Source organism: Eurosta solidaginis, chromosome 5, assembly GCF_040869045.1.
Source record: "Eurosta solidaginis isolate ZX-2024a chromosome 5, ASM4086904v1, whole genome shotgun sequence".
Lineage (NCBI taxonomy): Eukaryota > Metazoa > Arthropoda > Insecta > Diptera > Tephritidae > Eurosta > Eurosta solidaginis.
Window position 1 is genome coordinate 235,817,723 of NC_090323.1, and position 17,798 is coordinate 235,835,520.

General features: G+C 36.8%; 1 protein-coding gene across 4 annotated transcripts in view; it reads right to left on the reverse strand.

Moving 5' to 3' along the window:
• LOC137252837 (plasma membrane ascorbate-dependent reductase CYBRD1) overlaps positions 1-17,798 on the reverse strand; it is an 84,929-nt gene that overhangs the window by 40,802 nt on the left and 26,329 nt on the right. Inside the window, exon 1 of one of the 4 annotated variants that reach the window (XM_067788927.1) lies at positions 2,375-3,270. The exons of the other annotated variants lie outside the window; for them this stretch is intronic. Within the exon in view, the coding sequence (XP_067645028.1) occupies positions 2,375-2,699 (325 nt within the window). The 5' untranslated portion in view covers positions 2,700-3,270. Of the gene's footprint in view, positions 1-2,374; positions 3,271-17,798 lie in introns of those variants that run through there. 4 annotated transcript variants of the gene reach the window in all.

The window sequence follows — 17,798 nt, forward strand, 5'->3', positions numbered from 1 at the left end:
CAAACAAGTAAGTAAGGCTAAATTCGGGTGTAAACAAATATTACATACTCAGCTGAGAGCTTTGGAGACAAAATAAGGAAAAATAACCATGTAGGAAAATGAACCTAGGGTAACCCTGTGTTTGTATGATATGGGTATCAAATAGAAGGTATTAAAGAGTAATTTAAAAGGGAGTGGGCCATAGTTCTATAGGTGGACGCCATTTCGGGATAACGCCATAAAGGTAGACCAGGGGTGACTCTAGAATGTGTTCGTACAATATGGGTATCAAATGAAAGGTGGTAATGAGTATTTTAAAAGGGAGTGATCCTTAGTTCTATAGGTGGACACCTTTTCGAGATATTGCCATAATGGCGGGCCAGATGTGGCTCTAAAAAGTGTTTGTACGATATGGGTATCAAATGAAAGGTGCTAATGAGTATTTTAAAAAAGAGTAATCCTTAGTTATATAGGTGGACGCCTTTTCGAGATATCGCCATCAAGGTGGACCAGGGATGACTCTATAAGGTGTTTGTACGATATGGGTATCAATTTAATGAGGGTTTTAAGAGGGAGTGACCCTTAGTTGTATATGTGAAGGCGTTTTCGAGATATCGACCAAAGTGTGGACCAGGGTGACCCAGAACGTCATCTGTCGGGTACCGCTAATTTATTTATATACGTAATACCACGAACAGTATTCCTGCCAAGATTCCAAAGGCTTTTGATTTCGCGCTGTAGAACTTTTTCATTTTCTTCTACTTAATATGGTAGGTGTCACACCCATTTTACAAAGTTTTTTCTAAAGTTACATTTTGCGTCAATAAACCAATCGAATTACCATATCTCATCTCTTTTTTCGTATTTGGTACAGAATTGTGGCAGTTTTTTAAATTTTCTTTATTTTCGATATCGAAAAAGTGGGCGTGGTCATAGTCGGATATCGGCCATTTTTTATACCAGGATAAAATGAGTTCAGATAAGTACGTGAACTAAGTTTAGTAAAGATATATCGATTGTTGCTCAAGTCATCGTGTCAACGGCCGAGCGGAAGGACAAACGGTCGACTGTGTATAAAAACTGGGCGTGGCTTCAACCGATTTCGCCAATTTTCACAGAAAACTGTTATTGTCACAGAATCTATGCCTCTACCAAATTTCACAAGGATTGGTAAATTTTTGTTCGACTTATGGCATTAAAAGTATTCTAGACAAATTAAATGAAAAAGGGCGGAGCCACGCCCATTTCGAAAAATTTACCAATCCTTGTGAAATTTGGTAGAGGCATAGATTCTGTGACAATAACAGTTTTCTGTGAAAATTGGCGAAATCGGTTGAAGCCACGCGCAGTTTTTATACACAGTCGACCACCTCTCCTTCCTCTTGGCCGTTAACACGATAACTTGAGCAAAAATCGATATATCTTTACTAAACTTAGTTCACGTACTTATCTGAACTCATTTTATCCTGGTATAAAAAATGGCCGAAATCCGACTGTGACCACGCCCACTTTTTCGATATCGAAAATTTCGAAAAATGAGAAAAATGCCATAATTCTATACCAAATACGAAAAAAGGGATGAAAAATGGTGATTGGATTGGTTTTTTAACGCAAAATATAACTTTGGAAAAAACTTTGTAAAATGGGTGTGACACCTACCGTATTAAATAGAAGAAAATGAAAAAGTTCTGCAGAACGAAATCGAAAGTCCTTGGAATCATGGCAGGAATACAGTTAGTATTATTTATAAATAAATTAGCGGTACCCGACAGATGATGTTCTGTATGACCCTGGTCCACATTTTGGTCGATATCTCATTAATACCTTTAATTTGATACCCATGTCGTACAAACACATTATAGAGTCAGATAACTAAGGCCCACTCCCTTTTAAAATACACTTTAATACCTTCCATTTGATACCCATGTCATACAAACACATTCTAGAGTCACCCCTGGCCCACCTTTATGGCGATATCTCGAAAAGGCGTCCACCTATAAAACTAAAAACCCTTTTAAAATATTCATTAACACCTTTCATTTTATACCCGTATCGTACAAACATATTCCAGGGTTACTCTAAGTTCATTTTCCTACATGGTGATTTTCCCTTATTTTGTCTTCAAAGCTCTCAGCTGAGTATGTAATGTTCGGTTACACCCGAACTTAGCCTTCCTTACTTGTTTTATTTTATTTTTATTCATTTTACGCCTTTCACTGCCGTTTTTTTATTGCTTCTTAAAATTGGCTACATAAATTTCAAACCGACTAAGTCAAACCTTACCTAAAGAGGACAAAAGAGAACAATCGCAAACCACTCTCTTCAGGGATTACGCGCACGATTTTTTGCAGATTAGCTACTACAAAGTTAACATGTAAGTGAGTGCACTTTTTACCTGCAATGGATTGCTGCATTGGCTGTATATTTGCTTGCATGACAGTTGATTCTTGTTTCGGTTGCTCTTGCAATTGAGAAGTTGTATCGCTGCTTGTTGCATTTTTCGCATTTGAATTGCCATTCGTTGCCATTGTATTTGCCGAATCGGCGGACGGCGTTGACTTGGCAGCGGCAACAACTACAACTGCAGTGGGTGCTGCGGTTGTTGATGGAGGTGCGGCATTATCGGTCGTATCACCGCTAACGTTTTCCACATTTTCGTTGGCACCAGCATTTTCTACTTTGCTGCCGATTTCAATATCGTTTGCGTTTTTGGACGGCATGATTTCTATAATTTCCACTTAATTCGATTTATTAAACTTTTTGTTCGTTTATTGTTTTTTTTTTTTTTTTTTTTTTGTATATATGTACTATAGATATTTAATTTTTTTGTTGGTTTCTATTTTCTTTAACGTTTTGTGCAACGTTTGGCTTCGTATGTCGCACGCAACTCAACACTGCAAACTAACCAACCAACTGCCAACAATAAATATTTAAAATAAAATAACAACAATTGACTGGGCAATTAATGCGCCTTCTGTTTTACTTAATTACTAAATTTTTTGTAATTTATTTTATGTTTTTTCGTGTGGTATAATTTTGCAATTTCGCTTCGCTTGTTTGTTAAGGAAAAAAACCAAACGCAAATAAATCGTCTACTTATGCATTCGCAATGCCAGCAATCGATTTGATATTTCAAGTTTATTTCGCGTTCATTTAATGCGTTTTTATTAAAAAAAACAAACCATTACTAAAAATCTACTTCCAAATGCTAACAACAACGCGCACCAACAAAACGTTTTAACGACTTTCTTGCAACTGAATCGCCTGGCTGTTGCTGTTTGGGCATGAACCCCGTCACACCAGCCAAACGCGATAGCCGTTAATAGCGTAAACTATGCAGGTACTTGTCGTCTAGTCGCTCTCCACCTATGGCAACTACAGTCTAACGTCGGAGATATAGAAACACTAAACAAAAATGTATCAACGATAAATGATATATACAGTCATTCATTAAGAAACATTAGCCGCGTTTTTTTTTATCATGTATGTATATACATCTACATTTGCGACTAAAAAAGTAAGGAAGGCTAAGTTCGGGTGTAACCGAACATTACATAGCTGAGAAGGGAAAATCACCTTGTAGCAAAATGAACCTTGGGTAACCCTGGAATGTGTTTGTATGACATGAGTATCAAATGGAAGGTATTAAAGAGTATTTTAGAAGAGATTGGGCCATAGTTCTATAGGTGGACGCCTTTTCGAGATATCGCCATAAAGGTGGACCAGGGCTGACTCTAGAACATCATCTGGGGGTACCGCTAATTTATTTATATATGTATGTACGAACAGTATTCCTGCCATGATTCTAAGGGCTTTTGATTTCGTCCTGCAGAACTTTTTCATTTTCTTCTACTTAATATGGTAGGTGTCACACCCATTTTACAAAGTTTTCCCCAAGTTAAAAAACCAATCCAATCACCATATTTCATCCCTTTTTTCGTATTTGGTATAGAATTATGGCAATTTTTTCATTTTTCGAAATTTTCGATAACGAAAAAGTGGGCGGGGTCATAGTCGGATTTTGCCCATTTTTGAAACGTATCGCAGCCCTACTTATTGTGTGTTAAATATACATCAGCTGCTCGAAATCAGGTCCATTCCGACAGCACTAATAATCAATTCCGTTGCTCGGCATCACAGTCCATCCCGACAACTGAATTAAAAATATATATACATATTTTTATACTCAGTTGAGCAGAGCTCACAGTGTATATTAAGTTTGATTGCATAACGGTTGGTTGTACAGGTATAAAGGAATCGAGATAGATATAGACTTCCATATATCAAAATCATCAGGATCGAAAAAAAATTTGATTGAGCCATCCATGTCCGTCCGATAACACGATAACTTGAGTAAATTTTGAGATATCTTGATGAAATTTGGTATGTAAGTTCCTGAGCACTCATCTCAGATCGCTATTTAAAATGAACGCTATCGGACTATAACCACGCCCACTTTCCACGCCCACGCCCACTGCCCATATCGAAAATTTCGAAAAACCGAAAAAGTGCAATAATTCATTACCAGAGACAGATAAAGCGAAGAAAATTTGGTAGGTGAGTTGAACTTATGACGCAGAATAGAAAATTAGTAAAATTTTGGACAATGGGCGTGGCACCGCCCACTTTTAAAAGAATGTAATTGAAAAGTTTTGCAAGCTGTAATTTGGCAGTCGTTGAAGATATCATGATGAAATTTCGCAGGAACGTTACTCCTATTACTATATGTACGCTTAATAAAAATTAGCAAAATCGGAGAAGGACCACGCCCACTTTTAAAAAAAAATTTTTTTAAAGTAAAATTTTAACAAAAAATATAATATCTTTACAGTATATAAGTAAATTATGTCAACATTCAACTCCAGTAATGATATGGTGAAACAAAATACAAAAATAAAAGAAAATTTCAAAATGGGCGTGGCTCCGCCCTTTTTCATTTAATTTGTCTAGGATACTTTTAATGTTATAAGTCGAATAAAAATTTAACAATCCTTTTGAAATTTGGTATGGGCATAGATTATATGACGTTAAATGTTTTCTGTGAAAATGGGCGAAATCGGTTGAAGCCACGCCCAGTTTTTATATACAGTCATCCGTCTGTCCTTCCGCATGGCCGTTAACATGATAACTTGAGCAAAAATCGACATATCTTTACTGAACTTAGTTCACGTACTTATCTGAACGCACTTTATCTTGGTATAAAAAATGAACGAAATCCGTCATATTCGGAACGCCCACGTTTTCGATATCGAAAATTACAAAAAATTAAAAAAATGCCATAATTCTATACCAAATACGAAAAAAGGATGAAACATGGTAATTGGATTGGTTTATTGACACGAAATATAACTTTGGGAAAAACTTTGTAAAATGGTTGTGACGCCTACCATATTAAGTAGAAGAAAATGAAAAAGTTCTGCAGGGCGAAATAAAAAAACCTTGAAATCTTTGCAGGTATTACATATATAAATAAATTAGCGGTATCCAACAGATGATGTTCTGGGTCACCCTGGTCCACATTTTGGTCGATATCTGGTAAACGCCTTCACATATACAACTACCACTACTCCCTTTTAAAACTCTCATTAATACCTTTAATTTGATACCCATATCGTACAAACAAAGTCTAGAGTCACCCCTGGCCCACCTTTATTGCGATACCTCGAAAAGGCGTCCACCTATAGAACTAAGGCCCACTCCCTTTTAAAATACTCATTAACACCTTTCGTTTGATACCCATATTGTACAAACGTATTCTAGAGTCACCTCTGGTCCACCTTTATGGCGATATCTCGAAAAGGCGACCACCTATGGAACTAAGGATCACTCCCTTTTAAAATACTCATTAACACCTTTCATTTGATACCCATATCGTACAAACAAAGTCTAGAGTCACCTTTATGGCGATATTTCGAAACGGTGTCCACCTATAGAACTAAGGCCCACTCCCTTTTAAAATAGTCATTAACACCTTTCGTTTGATACCCATATTGTACAAACGCATTCTAGAGTGACCCCTGGTCCACCTTTATGGCGATATCTCGAAAAAGCGACCACCTATACAACTACCACCACTCCCTTTTAAAACCCTCATTAATACCTTTAATTTGATACCCATATCGTACAAACAAATTCTAGGGTCACTCCTGGTCCACCTTTATGGCGATATTCGAAACGGTGTCCACCTATGGAACTAAGGATCACTCCCTTTTAAAATACTCATTAACACCTTTCATTTGATACCCATATCGTACAAACAAATTCTAGAGTCAACCCTGATCCACCTTTATGGCGATATCCCTAAATGGCGTCCACCTGTAGAACTATGGCCCTCTCCCTCATAAAATACTCTTTAATGCCTTTCACTTGATACACATGTCATACAAACACATTCCAGGGTTTCCCTCGGTTCATTTTCCTACATGGTGATTTTCCCTTATTTTGTCTCCAAAGCTCTCAACTGAGTATGAAATGTTCGGTTACACCCGAACTTAACCTTCCTTACTTCTTTAATATAACTTTGTTCAATTTGTATGTTTCTGTAATTTATTCTGTAATCCGTAATTATATTTAGTCTGATTAATTGTAAAATTTGTAGACTAATAAATAAATAAATAAGATAAAGTGAGTTCAGATAAGTACGTGAACTAAGTTTAGTAAAGATATATCGATTTTTGCTCAAGTTATCGTGTATAAAAACTGGGCGTGGCTTCAACCGATTTCGCCCATTTTCACAGAAGACAGTTACCAGCATAGATACTATGCCCTTACCAAATTTTACAAAGATTGGTAAATTTGTGTTCGACTTATGGCATTAAAAGTATTCTAAACAAATTAAATGAAAAAGGGCGGAGCAACGCCCATTTTGAAATATTTCTTTTATTTTTGTATTTTGTTGCACCATATCATTACTGGAGTTGAATTTTGACATAATTTATTAATACATTGTAAAGATATTCAATTTTTTGTTAAAATTTGACTTTAAACAAATTTTTTTTTTCGTCATCCGAGTTTGCTAATTTTTATTTAGCACATATATAGTAATAGGAGTAATGTTCCTGCGAAATTTCATCATGATATCTTCAACGACTGCCAAATTACAGCTTGCAAAACTTTTAAATTACCTTCTTTTAAAAGGGGGCGGTGCCACGCCCATTGTCCAAAATTTTACTAATTTTCTACTCTGCGTCATAAGGTCAACCCACCTACCAAGTTTCATCGCTTTATCCGTTTTTGGTAATGAATGAACCATACCTCTAAAACGAATTATGATGCCCCCCCCTTTGGGTCGTAGGGCCAAATTTTGAAAAATCCCACTCTGAAATGCTTATGTTTTTTTCTTTTTGGAGTTTATTTTTCTCTTTAGAAATTTATTTAGTCAGAACATATGTAAATGAAAAAATGAATTTAACTTAGTAATAGAAAAGAAATTAAAAAAAATTATTAGAAATTAGCGTTTTTACAACCCCCTTTTAAAACCAAGGCATCACTGTGATGCATTTGCATGTCGTAAACATAGTTGTGTGGGTTTTTTATTCAACCGTTTTAAAAAATGAAGGTATCACTGTGACACAATTGCAGATCGTAAAATTGCTTGTGTTGTTTTTTTTAAGCCACCACAAGACACAGCAGGTAGAATTGAAATTTCCCCTACCCAAAAGTTCGACCCAAAGGGGGGACATCTGAATTCGTTTTAGAGATATGGTTCCTTCGGCAAAGTTTCTTATTTTGATCCCTAGAATACAATTTTCACAGAGCAACGAGCGATTTTTAAATCGACCCGCCCTAGTATATATATATATATATGTATGCCATCTATCACCGATATACTCAATTGCAAAAATTATTTTTCTAAGCATGAATTCAGACGAGTTATATTGCAACTTAAAGACGCACGCGCAGGGATTCGAGGATTATATCTCTTCATTACGAGATGCTAATGGCACTCTTCTGGTTCAATCTGGCCGGAAAACAAGATTTGTTGGTATGATCGTTGCTTAAAGAAATATTTTTCCACTATTTGAGAAGCTTAAACATTTTGGCATGACATACCTTTTAACTTATAAGCTTTCACAAGACTTCCTGGAAACCTCTTTTGGTGCAGTTAGGGCAAGAGGGGGTTTCAACAACAATCCCAATGCAGTTCAATTTAAAAGTGCATATAGATGACTCTTAGTAAGGCACGAGTTTAGTGCGATTGAAAGTGGGAATTGTACCTTCGACGGCGTATCCATTCTAGAGGTATCATCAGTGTCTACTAGTATTCTTAAAAAAAATAGCGAGGTAATAGATTCGAGTTAGCAAATGTTTATGTTAATACGATGTGGGGATTGTCTGTATATGTGGACAATGTTGTTCGTTATATTGCTGGCTGTGTTGCTTGGAAGGTACAAAAGAAAATAAAATGTTCCACATGTCAAGGGAAATTGATAGGTGAATAAATGCTTTTACTTTCAGCGCACACAAATAAAGGTCCGTTTGTCGCATCATCTGTGGACATATGTAATATTTGTATAGTGTCAGAGAAAACTTTAAGACAAGTGATGCATTCTCAAATAGTATCATGGCCATCGAAAATTTATTTAGCAATGACATCTTTAATAATCACCGGACGCAGCTGTGTAAGGAAGTAATACGTTTTTATTTGGATATTCGTTTGTTTTTTGAAACGAAAAAAAGCACGGACGAAAAAGAGTATGTTAGAAAAAAATTTACAAAATTGATATTTTTTCAACCCCAATAGCAGCCAGCCCAGTACTCATATTTTGTTTACTTTATCAAAAATTTACTTCATTAAAAAACTCAAAATAAGTAAAATTTTGAAAACGTTTATATATCGTTTGTTCATTTCAAAAATTTTAATTCTTTGCCTTGTTTTTTTTTTTTTTTACTATTTATGTAAATAATGTACTTTGAATGGCTGCAGCCCATGTTTAAATAATAAATACATGAAGCCTTGTATTGTATTTGTTGACCTTTTCATTGTTTAATCGACTAAACTGAGATTTTGTAACAATTAGTATGCAGAAGTTGGGTAAAGGAGATAATGACCCGTTGTCTCCCATTTAATACCTTTTTTACACGCTACTACAATTCACTAACACTAACTAAGCCCGCGCATGCGCAGAATATACATTTGCACAGTTTCAGCAAATAATGATTGACAGAAAATTTGCACATTAGGAAGATAGGAAGGTATTGATATAGAAGTATTATATATATGGATCTGGGATGAGCGCCCAGAAACTTACATACCAAATTTCATTAAGATACCTCAAAATTAACTCAAGTTATCGTGTTTACGGACGGACGGACATGGCTAAATGAATTTCTTTTTTCGCCCAGATCATTTTGATATATAGAAGTCTATATCTATCTCGATTAGTTTAGGCCGTTACGGATTACCGTTATGCGAACAAAATTAATATACTCTGTGAGCTCTGCTCAGCTGAGTATAAAAAAAGCTCATCGATAATTACGCATAGTTCAATAAAACACTTGGCAGCACTACCCCGTAAATGTCAAAACAATAGAACTACATTGGGCTATTTCAGCGAACAAGATTTTTTGATACATTGCGGACATGTCAGTTGAAGCCCCGACACATAAGCACTTTTTCATATAGATGACTTTAACACAAGCTTATGCATTATGAGTAGATTGCACGCATTTTTATGGAGAACGGTAGAATGAGCGACACTGGCGCCATCTGATATTGAAAAGTAGCCATCTCCCAAATTTTGTTACAAGCAAAGCATAAGAAGAAGAATGTGACATTTGTTTTGGTTAAGGGTGTTGACACACTTTGCAAGTGAAATTATTTTTCCCACTGGTTGGTAAATTTTTTAACATTTTTCGCAGGTAAAAACTGTAATATAACAAATGAATACGACACAAGATATGTTAGCAAGTATCTTTTTTGTAAGGGAATAATGTTTATACCAGTGCTTCGAGAAATTTTGTATGTGAATGGGCAAGGCGTAATAAACTTCAATTGCCGCGTCTGAAGTTCCTTCATATTTACAAACGCAACACCTTGGTTGATTGTGGCGATGTTATTGGAATGCATAAGCTTGTGTTAAACGCATCTATATGAAAAATGTCATTGTGGCACCGCCTTTGAGCAATAGAAAATTTGTTCTCCGAACAACCAACTGCCAAATAAAATAGTCACCATTAAATTTTAAGGAAAAGGGTTTTTAAAATTATTTTTCACACTTCAGTATAATATTAAGAGGAAAAGTTGTATTCATACCCAATACTATACAATTTTAAAGCACTGTTACGTAGCCGAGATAGAGCGAATGTTGAGTGGGCAAAAAATACTCAACGGTGCTTTCAGAAAATTATCACTCAACGATGGATCAACATTTATGTTCGCTGAAAGCGCCCATTACTTACATTTCCTCTGTCAACATTTAGTTTTTTAATTAGGGATAGTATAACATTAAAAAAGTTTAAAAAACTACATAATGAAACTTGGAAGTACTGAGTCCGTAACGTGTGTTACGATTCGTTACGTAATCCATTCTTAACTCAATTTATAAATATGAAACTGCCAAACTATTTATACAAATTATGATAAATTATAAATCTAAGTAGTACGCGAAGTCTCTAGTTCACATATGCCGTTATTCGGACTTACGATTTCAGAGCTATTTTGACTTAATGTTTGGGTGAAAACTTGATTTCCATAAGAATCGTAACACACGATACGGACCCTGATTTCATAAACACCTATTTTATAAGTGTGGACAAAGTTGTGTACTTAGAACCCCATACACAATTTAAGTGCATATGTATATGCACGTAATAAAAAACACAGTTATAACTAACCTTTTTAAATTTTCGGTGTTTCTTTCCCGTGAGTTGAACCCTGAACCCTCGGCGGCCACCATCTTTATACCTAGCAAATATCAGTGATCTAATTTCAAAGGAAATAGGCATTTCTTTATCCGGGCGATCTCGTGGTGTATCAACAAATTCCTCTACTAGTGTGGAGTCTGAAAGATGTTTCTCAACTGCCTGTTGTATGTGTAACAAGTTAGTATCTAGCCTTTCAAATTATACTTTAGATGCTCTGATATGTTTTTATACCCATCTGTACTTGTACACAGAGTATTATAACTTTGATTGGATAACGGTTGGTTGTACAGGTATAAAGGGATCTAGATAGATATAAACTTCCATATATCAAAATCATCAGTATTGAAAAAAATTCATTGAGCCATGTCCGTCCGTCCGTCTGTCCGTTAGCACGATAACTTGAGTAAATATTGAGATATTTTCACCAAATTTTGTACACGAGCTTATCTAGACCCAGAATAGATTCGTGAGCGAAATCGGATGATAACCACGCCCACTTTATATATATATATATAATATTTTGGAAAACACAAACAAATTATTATTTAGTAAATAATACACCTAGAGTGTTGAAATTTGACGTGTGGACTGGACATTGAGACTCTTGATAAAAATTAAAAAAAAAAATTTAAATGGGGTAGCACCGCCCACTTATGATAAAATCAATTTTACAAATATTATTAATCGTAAATCAAAAATCGTTAAACATATCGTAGCAAAGTACGGCAGAGAGGTTGCCTTCACTATAAGAAATGCTTTGAAGAAAAATTAACGAAATCGGTTAAGGGCCACGCCCACTTTTATACAAAAGATTTTAAAAGGGTTGTGGACGAATAAAATAAGCTATATCTTTGCAAAAAAGAGCTTTATATCAATAGTATTTCATTTCCCAAGTGGATTTATAACAATAAATAGGAAAAACTTAAAATTTAAAAAAATGGGTGTGGCACCGCCCCTTGTGTGACTAAGCAGTTTTCTATGTTTCGGGAGCCATAACTCGAAGAAAACTTAGTACAGAATAGAACCATATGTATATGAATTATTGCGCAGCCTTGTAACACTATTAAGCATACAAAACAAACAACAACAGCATTTCAAGTGTACAGCTGGGTATGCAATGTTCGGTGTCACCCGAACTTAGACTTCCTTACTTCTTTTAAAATGGAGTGTTTGGCTGAACTTTCATATGTAACACAAGCTGTACAACACAATTTATTCATTTTCGTTTAAAACGTAAATAATATTTTATGTGTTTATAAAATTGGTATTGAATTATTTTTGAAACATTGTGATATGAGTGTTTGTTAATTCTGACAAATCCCGGGATATCGGGGCTTGTCATTTTCAAAGCCCGAAGTCCCGGGGCTACAAAAGATCTTCGGGACTCGCTGCCCTACACTTAACACCATCTGCCGTTTCTTGGCTCCTTGCACTATTACAAGCTCTTCTGTTCACATGAGACGATTTCCCAAAAAACAAGAAGGCACTATTTATATGCCCACATACTGTAATTAGAAGGGCTAACAAACAATAAGCATACAAAAAAAAACTTGCATGCGATATTTTTTAGCTAGCTACTATTATCGCAAGCGATATTAATTATTTATGAGATTTGAGAGGTTTGAGAGTCAGGTGTAAACAAAAATGACATGCATATACAATTAACCGATTTAAATATTAGTCAATTTGTGTCACTCTTTCGTCTCTCATCTCTGCGGTAAAAAACCACTCTGGCCCCAACAAAAACTAGTCAGCAACAAGATTTGTAACTGAAATGGAAATAGTTCCAAAAAGAAACAACTTTTCAAAGTTATTTTTGCAGCCTCCAAGGTTTGGTCGGTGTGTTCTGGCTGATCCTACTGCTTGCATTGAGTGTGGGCATTTCAGAATTGTATCTACATCATTCTCAGATTTTAGAAAGGCTAAATTGGAATTGAGAATAGTTCATGGGGTTTTAGAAAACGTCAGTTGGATTTTAGAAAACGTTAAAAAGATCAAATTATATCTTTTCTAAAATCATTCATCCTTTCCAAAATAACTTTCGAGTTTTTTAAAATCAATTTGAAATAGTGAAGAACAGACAATTCATCATCATCATTAATTGATCCTTAACCGCTTAAGCAACTTTCCCTGTTTCGCGATAACTGACGACAGTTTAGAGCACCAAGAGAGGTCAAGTCTTCCTCCACTTGCCTCCCTCAACCCACATTTTATTTCTCTGTTAATGTAAGTTCCCAGATTTATGAAGTCCTTGACAGTCTCCAATTTATATCCATCAACATTAACGTGGCTGCGAAGGTGTGAGTACACCGATTCTTTCTTGGGTGACAGCAAGTACTTCGTCTTCTCCTCATTAACCGCAAGACCCATGTTTTTGCCTCTTCATCTCATCCGGAGAAGGCAGAGCTCACGGCTCATTTACTAAGGCCAATATTATCAATATCGTCAGCATACGCCAGTAATTGTACGCTCTTATAATAATAACAGGCAATTGGATTTGACAGCGTGAATATACATAGTTTTTATTTTTCATTTACCGAAATCCAGTTGGCGCTTTCGAAATTTGAATTGAAAATTTCAATTTCAGTAAAGTTTCGGAAAATTTCAAAATAATTTCGGAATCGCTTCACACTATTTTGTAACCATTTCAAAAAAATTTCGGAGCTAGTTCCACTCATTTCGGGATTGTTTTCGGGCTCATTTGAAGGTTATTTTAGGATTATTTCGGTACTATCTTGGGATCGTTTCAGGATTGTATATGAGAATAATTTGATGTTGTATCGGAATCATTCCGTGATCATTTATTTAGAAAACTTTCCGGGATCATTTCGGAATTGTTACATGTATCAGTCCGATACTATTTCGCGACCATTTCGGTACTATGTTTGCCCTTTAGAACTATTCCCGGACTCTATCGGTACAGTTTGAAGACCTTTTCGCTATTGTTTTAAGTATTGCCGAAGCAGTTCGGGAGTGTTTTTAAATTTGTTTCGGGTTTATTTTAGGAATGATTTGGGAATGGTTTAGGTACTAGAAAAAATGGGTTCGATCAAAGTTTAAGAATTCAAAAGCGTATCGAGCTTTTCTGACGATAACCATGGTAAATGGTTTAATGACTACATAACGCGATGGACGAGGCAAACCTTGATTTTCCCAATATAAACTCGGACGACCATCTTGTGGAATTCATACTAGTTGTGAGATAGTCGGTAATATTTGCTTTACTGCTGGGGTGGTGTACTTTAGATGTGGGGGAGTGTTATCAGAAATACAAACATACAAATGTACATACATATGTAAAAATGTAGTTTAATGCGCAAATGGATATGTACTACTTAATAGTACATATTTTAATAAATGCAATTATGTATGTATATATCTGTGGTCACAAGCGATAACAGCCTAAGTGTACTTAAAGAACTTCCAAATTGCAAAAGTTTTACTGCCGATTTTCATTATAAAGCTGCATGTGATTCGAAGTCAAAAAAAATTTAAAATTGTTCGATGAAATTCGCAAAGTTTTGAGTTTGCTATTAATATTTGGTCTACATAGCCAGGCAGTCGACATAGGTTGTTCTCGCTTATGACCATGGATAGATCACATACCTTTATCTAACTGGCGATTAAAGCAAATTATCACAATGTGTAGATAACGCGGAGAACTGATTGACACTCTGTTGTTGTTGTTGTTGTTGTTGTTGTTGTTGTTGTAGCGATAAGGTTGCTCCCGAAGGCTTTGGGGAGTGTTATCGATGTGATGGTCCTTTGCCGGATACAGATCCGGTACGCTCCGCTAACACAGCGCCATTAAGGTGCTAGCCCGACCATCTCGGGAACGATTTATGTGGCCACATTAAACCTTCAGGCCATCCCCCGCTCCCCACCCTCAAGTTCCATGAGGAGCTTGGGGTCGCCAGAGCCTCGTCTGTTAGTGAAACAGGATTCGCCGCGGATAGGTGAGGTTGACAATTGGGTTTGGAGAAGCTATATATTGTGCTGGCAACCTGAAGGGTTGCGCTACACAGCCCCTTGAATCTGGTATTTTAGTCGCCTCTTACGACAGGCATACTTACCGCTGGTATATTCTGACCTCCTAACCCGCTGGGGGAGGGGGATTCACACCCTCATATAAGATAATAGAAATTTTAGTAGGTGCTGCAAACCGATGAGTATTCAATTAGAAAGCCAGATAGCACGCATTAGTTCAAAATTTCAGAATATTAACTTAGTTCTTAATTGACCTTTAATATATACTTTAATATATGTTTATGTAGATATTAAGATTTATTATATTTTAATATAAAAATAGTTTAGAGTTATGGAAATTTGCTCTAAGGAGAGGTAAATATTTATGAAATCAATAAGTATGTTAGATTAGCTAGCTACATTAATTATCTACATACATGTACTTGATATTTTGAAACTTTTGACACAACGCAGTCCGCCCATATGAGGAGCGGCTGTTTGTATAAAATGCCAGGTGAAGGTTTGATAAGAGTATTTCGAAAGAGTACGAGGGAAGATTTTTCATAAGTTGGGTGTGAGACCGTTTGGGGAATATCGTGCGGGTTTTGGAATTGTGGGTGACGAGGCGGATTATGTTTTTGATCCTCGGGATTCAACACTTAGTGCGTAGAAGACGCAGTTATTTATATTCGCTGTGTAGGGAAATGGTGTGAACAAATTGGACGAGAAAACGCGTTAACTGGGATGCGTATGAAGGAATGATCGGGTGACATTCACTACACGGAATGGAGAGGCACGTATCAAATTAAATGGGATACTTAGTTGTTCTCGGTTTAGCAACGACAGCGTTTCGACGGGTACAATAATTGCAACATGCTGCCAAAACACAAACACAAATTTTGCTAAAAACTGTTTCCTAACTTGTTTCCTAGGCATAAACATATGCTATCCTAAACAGCATACACCATACTCTTTTACTACTCGAAAGATGGAGCTAGTGGTATATTTTTGTCTGAAATAATTTCGTCAACATATGATACGAATATTCGGCCTAATCCAGAATTCTGTATGGGGTTAGGCCGTTTTCCCGCTGTTAGCGTCACATATCATAGTTGGGCATAGAACTGGGTAAGTTTGCCAGCTTTTGCTAAAACATTGGCACTCAAGTAACTGGCTCTTAACAAAACAGAAAACGATAACCCTTAAAGGTGTGGCAAAGTTGACATAGTCATAACGCCATAGTCATAACTATATTTGTACTTATCCATATCAATTGGCATCAGTTATTTGTGCCTTAACCTAAAAATCGTGAAATTTTCATTAAAAAAAAAATCCCAAAAAATTACAAACATATACCACAAAAAATAAGTCTCTTAGTCAAAACGTCCAAACCAATAAATAAAATCTACAAAAATTTATTAAAATCTCCAACTCAAATATTTTTAGGTTATGGATATGGCGAAAAACCAAAAAGCAATTGGTTGCCTATGGTATGGTTATAGCTAGGGCGTTATGGTAAAACGATTATGACGAAGTTAGAATAGAAATAACCAGATTGAAAAACAACAAGGCCGTGGGCGCTGATGGATTGCCTGCGGAGCTATTCAAGTACGGCGGCGAGGAGTTGGTAATGCGCATGCAGCAGCTTCTTAGCAAAATATGGGCGGAAGAGTGCATGCCCGACGGTTGGAATCTAAGTGTTCTTTGCCCAGTCCACAAGAAGGGGGATACTGCAAAATGCACCAACTATCGTGGAATCAGCCTTCTCAATATCGCATATAAGGTCCTTTCAAGAGTATTGTGCGAAAGATTGAAGCCCACCGTAAACCGGCTGATTGGACCTTATCAGTGCGGATTCAGACTTGGTAAATCTACCATCGACCAGATTTTCACAATGCGCCAAATCTTGGAAAAAACCCGTGAAAAAGGAATCGACACACATCACCTCTTCGTCGACTTTAAAGCACGAAAAGGAGCTGCCTATATGCCGCTATGTCTGAATTGGTTTCCCCGCAAAACTTATACGGCTGTGCAAAATGACGTTGAGCAACACCATCAGCTCAGTCAGAATTGGGAAGGACCTCTCCGATCCGTTCCAAACTAAACGAGGTTTACGAGAGGGTGACCCCCTACCGTGCGATTTCTTTAATTTGATGCTGGAGAAAATTATACTAGCTGCAGAACTTAACCGCTCTGGAACAACATTCTATAAAGTCGTGCAATTACTGGCATATGCTGATAACTTTGATATCATCGGCCTACTCCAAACTGGAAAAAGAAGCGGTAAAGATGGGTGTGATGGTGAATGAGGACAAAACGAAGTACCTGCTGTCATCGAGCAAAGAGTCAGCGCATATGCGCCTTGGCAACCACGCTACTGTTGGCAGCCATAATTTCGAAATAGTAAATGACTTCGTTTATTTGGGAACCAGCATCAACACTAGCAACAACATCAGCACTGAAATCCAGCGAAGAATCAATCTTGCCAATAAATGCTACTTTGGACTACGTAGGCAATTGAAAAGTAAAGTCCTCTCTCGGCGAACGAAAATCATACTCTACAAGTCACTTATCGTACCCGTCCTGCTATATGGGACAGAAGCATGGACCATGACAACAGCAGATGAAGCGGCTTTGGGAGTGTTCGAGAGAAAAGTTCTTCGAAAGATTTATGGACCTCTACGCGTTGGCGATGGCGAGTACCGAAGAAGATTTAATGATGAGCTGTACGAGCTATACGCAGACATCAACATAGTCCAGCGAATTAAAACGCAGCGGCTGCGCTGGCTAGGCCATGTTATGCGAATGAAAGATGATGCTCCGGCCAAGAAAGTGTTTCTATCGGAACCCGCCTATGGAAGCAGAAGTAGAGGGGGGCCCCCACTCCGTTGGAAGGACCAGGTGGAAAACGATTTAAACTCCCTTGGTGTAACCAATTGGCGCCGGTTGGCGGAGCGAAGGAGCGACTGGCGCGTCTTGTTGGACGG